The 8160-nt window shown below is 39.0% G+C and overlaps 1 protein-coding gene across 1 annotated transcript; it reads right to left on the bottom strand.

Annotated features, from left to right (window-relative positions):
- Nucleotides 1-6519: 6519 nt before the first annotated feature.
- On the bottom strand, nucleotides 6520-7573 carry LOC138589024 (otoraplin-like). The gene is made up of 4 exons (XM_069659298.1): nucleotides 7459-7573; nucleotides 7196-7335; nucleotides 6844-6954; nucleotides 6520-6758 (listed from the first exon to the last, which is right to left on the bottom strand). Exons 1-4 carry the CDS (start codon nucleotides 7571-7573, stop codon nucleotides 6735-6737), a joined length of 390 nt encoding a protein of 129 aa, XP_069515399.1. The 3' UTR covers nucleotides 6520-6734.
- Nucleotides 7574-8160: the final 587 nt, after the last annotated feature.

Here is an 8160-nt window from a genome sequence, read left to right as displayed (position 1 = left end):
ATGTGTTAACCAGTATGTCTAAGTGATGAGCCATTAAAGGCCGTTCTACCCACATGATGTGCATCAAAGTGCCCGTTCCAACTCCCAAATGCTTCCTTAATTTAAAATTTACCGCTTATTGCTTAATCAAACAACATTGCTGTATGATTGCTGCTGCAAAAGGCAACAAATCCTACTAAGGAACATCAGTAAAGCATCCAAACGAAGCACAACACAAGCATGATGTTCCTGCATAAAAGTCCACACAAGAACATTTCGCCGTGTGTTCACCCACATACGTCTGTGAGCAGAAGCACACGGAGAAATCCTGCAACACACAATTTTGTTTCACCACTTAATTGCCTTACTTAGCCTCACTGCTTTTGTAATGGGTAATTGGTTGTCATGACAAACACTCAGGCTATTCATAGCGCAGAGGCTTGTGCAAAAACCCCTCTGCAAAAACATTTGAAGAAAGGATGTCGGAGGTTTCTGAAGGAAGCTTTATACAACTCCAGAAGCTAAAGGGAATGATAGCCTGTTATTGCCTTTTTTCCTCAAATAACCTGTCAGCCTGATGCAGGGAGACTCCTCGGGACGAAATGGTATTCACCTTTTGGATACATACAAGAAGCAGTCAGTCGGTATGACTAAGAGCCCTAAAAGCGTACATTCGCATTGAGACAGGACTAAAGCATTCTGACTCTGCTAAGAGAAGCTGAATAGCTTTTCTGCTGTTTACAAAAGGGAAACAAGAAGAGAAAAGAAAGACCGTAAATAAGGCTAATTAGTGCTTTTAATGATATAATTCAACACACAGCAAAGGATGCCTCGACTTGGAATTCAAGTGGTTTCCTTTGTGAGGTCGGACAGTGTCATTATATGTGAGCATCAAAGAGGGAAGACAGCATTGTCCGAGACCTCAAGGCATGTGTTACCTAAACACATGCATTATTTATGTTACACAGAAGTCAACAGACAAAGCAGTGGGATCAGCAGTCATATATCTAAAGGCTGGTTAAATGATAAAGATGTCCATCTATTGTTTTTCAGTCCTCTAGAAATCCTGCAGTTTCTGTTTGTTGGCCTTGTCTGTAAAAGTTCTCTGTCATCCAGGTCGTGGTCATTCCAAAGGCAACAGGACGATAGGAAACGGGTTTACACGACATCCATCCATCTATCCATCTATCCTCATCCATTTATTAATCCATCCATCCGTTAATCAATCCATTCATCATCAATCTATCATCCATCTATCAATTTATTATTATTATTATTATTAATTATTAATTCATCCATACATATTCATCCACTCATCCATTTATCAATCCATCCATTCACTCATATTCATCCATTTATCAATCTATCCATCAATCATCCATCCCTTCATTCATCCATCCATCCATCCATCCATATTCATCCACTCATCCATTTATCAATCCATCCATCCATCCATGTATCAATCTATCCATCCATCCATATTCATCCACTCATCCATTTATCAATCCATCTATCCATGTATCAATCTATCTATCCATCCATCCATATTCATCCACTCATCCATTTATCAATCCATACATCCATGTATCAATCTATTAATTCATCCATCCATATTCGTCCAATCATCCATTTATCTATCCATCCATTCACTCATATTCATCTATCTATCCATCCATCCATCCATCCATCCATCCAACCATTTGTTATACCCACTTATCCTTGACAGTTAACATGCATAATTGTGAGTCGTCCCTGAGATGTGTTCATTATGCTCCACTGCTCCATCTTAGATATCTAAATGTGATTACATTAAGTGCAGATGACTGAAAACTTAATGATGTTACAGAGTTTTTTTCTTCATTTATTCACAAGCCACATATGCTTAAATTAATACCCAGGCATTTGAGCTTACCTTTCCACTCTCTGACGGACCTTTTGAAAGATATCATTAGAGTAATAACATCATGGCCAGTAAAATCTGACTTATAGAAGCTTCTTATAGAAGAAGTCTGACTCATAAGATAAACACTATATCCATCCAATCCATTGCTGATTTCTTCCCAAATATACACAATTTACACTGCAATTTTATTATCGTTCAAGCTAGCCACTTGATTAATCTTGAATTGTGTAGGTCTGTCATCATATAATTACACATCTGTAACTCCATGTGACACAGTAATCCAGACTGATTTGTTCAAATTACAGCCTAATGACGGAACCTAATTTCCCCATGGTAACATTAATTTCCTGTCTTTTCCTTTCAGCTTTCTGACCGTTTGACCTTTGAGAACGTCATCAGGCAATTAGAGATGGTCAGCTTCCTTGAATAAAGCATATCTTGGATCACAATTGAAGGTCCTCTTACAAACCACTAACCCCCACCCCGTGTCGGATCCATACACCTTACCCTGAATAACAGTGACGGTAACCACTGAATCACGGTAACCACGTGTGACGAGGAAAACAGAGAAGAATAAAAATAGGATGGAAGGAAGTTCTTGCTTCGGAAAAGGTGAGGACAGGGTTGTTGAAAGGGTAATATTCAGGTGTTGACTCAGATATCTGTTTTTCTTTAAGAGTAGGTCTTTTACAAGTATTAGATGTGATGGAGTGCTGAATTAAAATCAATGGTTTCTTTGTGTAGATGTGTTACAGAGAGAATGGGTGGAATTGCACTACCTTGTGCAATTGTATGAGTCAGATATAATACAGACACATATATGAAAAGAGAGAGCGAACAAAGGAGTGAAATAGATAAATGCTGAAAGAAGTATATTTGAAGCTGCATTTTCTTTTTGATTGAATATTGTTTATTTGTCCTTAAAGTATTCTAGCAACACACGTGACGTGGCCACGCAGTCTTGACGCAAAACTACACTGACAAATACATTTTCAAACGCAGAGGACATTAATCAAGTGAGAAGGACGCCGCTGATCCTCCGGCTTCGGCGGTGATTGATTCTTGCTGACTGATTGATTGATTTAGTCCAAATAAGCAGCGAGCTGGCCTTTTCTGACACTCCTGGAGAAAATCCGTGCAGACAAACCGTGTCATTCAATCACCTTAAAGACAGCACTGATGAAGTCAGGCACTACAGATGCAAGCATGCATGTTTTTTTCTTAGAGTCATGTATATAGAAGGAAAAGGACAGAGTCCTTCCATCACCCGAGAGGAGAACAAATGAAGTTTTTTGTCTGTCTTTGTCCTTAAAAATACCTCATCTCAGGGGGACAAAGGCCTCTTGTTGTTTGGCCGTGGAAAGAAATAAGCTGTTTCATCAGAAAAGAAAAACACAGAGTCAGCCCATGTCCAACTGTCAATTTTTCTTCCAATTCAATCTATTCTTTTTCCTCCTCAATTCTGCTCAATCTAAGGTTGTTGTTTTTTCCAGAGGCAGACTAGACAGTTATTATTCCACTACAGCGCTCTGAAGGGTTTTGTTTATCCATGAACTGGTTTGTGAAATTGTGTTTTGCTGATTTTATTTGATTCTCCCCTTTTTCATAAATGCCTCGTCTTTTAAAAAGGAAAGCTGCACGAGTTGTTGAAGTCAAGAAGTAATCCGACTGTCCCGATTAAGTCCTGATAGATTTGTTTTTGTTTCACAGTATCACAGTGACTTCTTGGCTCATGTTTTCCTGAGTCTAAAATGTCACACTCAGATGCTAACCAGACCTGAAGCTGTTGATTTCTCAGCTCGACAGGGTGCTGTGCTGCTGGGCGTCGAGGTGTGGGTGTGACACCGGATGGAAAAAACACACACCTACTGTATCGCCTGCGTTTGGCAGCTGCTCCTTTAAGCTCCCACACAGGAAACACACAAACGCGCACACACACACACACACACACACATCAATCTCTTCTGTCACAGTTTCCCTGCCTGTCACCATGGTAATACCCTAAAACTATAGCTGTCTGACTGAAGATTGACTTTAAAGAGGAGTAGTGTTGAATTTGTGAAATTAGGCCACCACAAATACAGCTGCATCTCAATCAAAAAAAAAAAGCTGAGCTTTTCGCCTCTTTTGGACAATTGTCAGTAATAGCCATAGCATTCAGCATCCATTTACTCTATACATACAGCGTAATGATGCCAATTTTATTGCCACATGACCACAATTTGAGACCAATACTATTTTTCTGAAGCTGCTTCAGGAAATATATCAGTCTTATCTCCTCCTGTGCAATGGACTTGCCCCAGGTATGTTCTTTCTGAGTGACATTTTGTGTCAGATGTCCCCATTGGAAACAGCTTTGTATTGATCCGGGCCGGGAAGGTGACAGGAGATTGATCGTAATGCATGACAGGCCTGTTTCCTGAACTACTAAGCCGGCCTTTCTGAGAATGCCCCGGGTCGGACAGAAATAAACGAATGAAAATTATCTGTTTTTAGTGGCCTCACAAATCAATGCGTGCAGCAGTGACCTAAGAGGCTACTTCAGAATAATTGACTTGGAACTCCGAATAATATGTTTCTTTTTAATCGAATATGAAACATCTTTGGATCTGATGATTCCACACTGAAAATGTAGCACATTTGATTGAGATGTCATATTCACCAGCATATCTGGGTGGGTGCTATGATGCATGAATAAAGGAGATGATTCAAAACCAATCAAACAGAGATTCAGATCATCCTTGGGAAAGAGTCTTAACTGTGAGAATATGCCAGACTGAGTTTAATCTTTATAGTCATCTGGAAGCTGCAAGTTTGTGTGAGTGTGATACAGACATACATACAGGCTGCTGACAGACAGATTTGGAGTTAGACAAGGTAGACAAGATTTAGAAGGGCTGTACTTTGAATAACTGTACCATGTAGTAACTTCATTATGATTGAAGAAAAGCTACAAAGCTTTGAATTAAATCTGGCATGGGGCTCTTTGATATATTTACAAAGCAACATGACGTCTAACAGAGCTTTAAGCTAAACTGCAGGTGCTTGAGTCTAAATAAAGATTTATTGGTGATGTATGGTAAAAACCCTGAAACAACAGGGAATAGTTTTCATGAGTAGTAAACAAGCCAATTAGGATGTATGTGTTCTTCAGATTGTGATAGGTGTGACTCACGCAGCCTAATATGATCCACTTTTGCAACAATATTTGCAACTGTGATAATTTTATTTAAGTAGCTTAAATCATTGTTATGCTGAAGTTATACAAGCGCCTTTAGGCTACGCGACTATATGAATTTCTTCCTCATATAGGGTTAGAATTAATAAAATATTTGAACACCATATAAGCCATTAGTTTTGTAGATTGCTGTATTTTATATAAATGCATATTTAAGAAGAGGTCATGGCAGTAAACTGAATTGATAGAGAGACAAAAGGGAGAAGTGTAAGGGGAGAAAGAATTGAGTGTACAAAATATAAGGCTGTTGTTTCACAAATAATAAGTAGCAAAGACATTTCCATTTCCAACCACATCACTTTAAATCTTCCTCTCACATAAAAATAATTAATATGCATTTTGCCTCTCAACTTCTGTTTTACCAGTACTCCTGCTGTCATTACATTTAGTGAGTTGCCTCAGTCTTACCTCCATTTCACCATAAATCAGCATCTCACCTGCAGCAATCTCAGAACCCATCTGCCATCTTCTGGCGAGGACTGAGCCTCTGAAAGTGACCGCAAACTCCTCGCGACTTCACGTGTAGCTAGCGTTTAATAAAACGCTAGCTACACGTGAAGTCGCAGTGATGGACTTCCGGTCAAGACCACCGTGCGTTGCCATTGTTTACAGTCCGACTAGCAACTTTAGACGTGGTCATGGAGTTGGAGTTGAGGGACGACTTCTTATAGCGGATTGTTAGCTACTTGCATGCAAATAACTAATTGTAGAGATAAGTAAAAAAGATTAATCGCCGATTAAGCTAATGGTTTCCAGATTACATTACGGCCGATGCGTTCCGCCTCTATTGCTCTCCATATGGACTCTTATCCTGCGTACAACCAAAGCCCGCTAGAACGCTAGAACGCGACTACCTGGGCTACAAAGGTAAGCAGAACACCTCCAACACCTAAAATCGTGTCATTCGCCTACAGATTCTGCATTTTAATCAGGCATATTATTCAGTTAACACATGCAGAAATGTCCCTCATTAGATTTAACTGAGTTGGTTCTGAACAGTTTACCATGCAATTACTTTCTCCATTTGTTTTTGGATGCCTGAGGTAGGGGATTATAGCACACTATATGGCTACAAAAATGAAACACTAAGTGATAATGTGTTATGAAAAAAGAGCTCATATGACGAACTGGGACAATGAACGGGTTTCACAGTAAGTTTTTGTAATTAGTTTGTCTTCTGGGGGAAAAAAATCACGACTTGTTGATCAAGAATCATAATGCATTCTGCAATTAAGAAAACTTTCTTTATTGAAACAATAAAAATTGCCAACATTTTAAATGGGAGATCACTGAATTTGATCACTGCAGTTTTTCTGTTTATTATACTCAAAGAAAGAAATGAAATACAATTGTAATTGCTGATTTGAAGAAGTCAAAGTGGCAATTTGGAAGACAATTTTGTATCTTTAAAAAAAAACTACCCTTTTAGATAGACACGAAAAAGAGTTTATTTAGAACAGTGTTTTGTTAACTCAAAAGAAAAGAGAAGGCACTAACTCTACATCAGGAGTGTCAGACTGTTGGCTATGGAGGGCAGGGATTGGTTTGTGCTCTCTTAAAAAAGCTTGAGTTGCTAAAAGCAATACTTGAAAAGAGGCTTCAGTCTGTCATGCCTTAATAACAGTAGAAGTCCATGTCCTGAAAAAAAAGACAAAACAAAAATAAGATATTAAAAAAAGATCCATTCATGTCAGATTTTGTCCTCTAAAAGAGGCAGACTCACAGTTGTTGGCATCTTAACGGTGTCTTCCATGAACTTCTGTCTCTCCTTCACCACAGTTGCAGGAAAGTATCCAATGATGCCCATCTGGTCCACATACCGCTCACTGTAAACCTGCCAGAAAAAATAACATGACCTCTCCAACAAATTACCATGAGCCACATTGCTTTGTACATTTAACCTCTCCCTCCAGACTTGACATCATTTAAATGCATGCTCATTTACAATACAATGAAACTGAATATATTTTGTCTTTCTTGACCTTTCGCCAGAAAAACAGGAAGTTTATATTTGTTCTTCACAGTTGGTGTGCTTTTTTGATTTGATTTAAATCGGGTAACAAATATGCACATACACTTCCAGACCAGAAGACTCCAGCGCCCTCCTCTGGTGTGAGTTTAGAATACACGTAAACCATCTGGCCCTTTTTGATGTTTATGAATCTGCAGTCAGGAGCTATGAAGTCATCTACGGCTGTGGCCATGGAGAGAACATCTGATAACATACAGGGAACAAAAAAGGAGGGGAAAGATTCATATTTTAAGGTGTTATTTAATAGATTTTAATATGTAAAAGCTGTCAGTATACCACTAACTGCTTCATGCTTCTCTGACTTACATGAGCATTCTGCATCTCCACAGGTCTTGTTGTCTGCTAGTTTATCCATACGGACGGCCCTCGCAGTCTGGTGCAGTAGTCCCACACAGAGCAGAAACACCAGTGGATAACTCATGCTGACCGAAGTAGAAGAACCAAGGGAGTGTGTGCGGACGTGAATGTGGATTTCAGAAGGAACTTAAGGCAATAAAAATCACAAAAACACCTCTCTCAGCCAGGACTGACTGGGCTGATCCCTTACATCAGAGGTCGCCTGACCAATCAGTGTCGAGAAATGCCACATTCTGGAACTATTCATTTCCCACAGGGGAGTTGGCTGACTTTCTCAAATCTCAGTCTCTTTGCAGGAACAAGCATTCACAGTTCATGTGTGCTGTGTGTCTTAAGCTGTGTAAAAATCAAGTTCTTGTGTTAAAATACAGCATGTGGCTACTTCAAAAGGTTGTTGACTAATTTTGGATGGACTTGGATGTCCTATTTGAGTGATATTATAATACACTTTAGGTAGTTTATGTAAAGGTGTAAAACCTAAAACACCTTAAGAAAATGTGCAACACTTCTGAAACAAGTTGGAAATAAGTTGATTAACTTCACTATTTGACTTACTTTAATTAAGCTCTCATCTTTTCACGTAACAGTAAACTTGATATTCATTGTAAGTCAAACAACACTGTCTTACATTTTAAAAATGTGTAATTTCAA

Source organism: Semicossyphus pulcher, unplaced genomic scaffold (assembly GCF_022749685.1).
Source record: "Semicossyphus pulcher isolate SPU_LCO1_2020_fin unplaced genomic scaffold, fSemPul1.0.p SCAF_12, whole genome shotgun sequence".
NCBI classification, from domain to species: Eukaryota; Metazoa; Chordata; class Actinopteri; order Labriformes; family Labridae; genus Semicossyphus; species Semicossyphus pulcher.
This window is presented reverse-complemented; position numbering and strand designations above follow the sequence as displayed.

Coding starts and splice junctions, on each gene's coding strand:
- LOC138589024 (XM_069659298.1), bottom strand. CDS start 7,573: ATGAGTTATCCACTGGTGTTTCTGCTCTGTGTGGGACTACTGCACCAG. Junction 6,955..7,195: donor GAGTCTTCTGGTCTGGAAGT/GTATGTGCATAT, acceptor TTTTTCTGGCAG/GTTTACAGTGAGCGGTATGT. Junction 6,759..6,843: donor CCGTTAAGATGCCAACAACT/GTGAGTCTGCCT, acceptor CTTTTTTTTCAG/GACATGGACTTCTACTGTTA.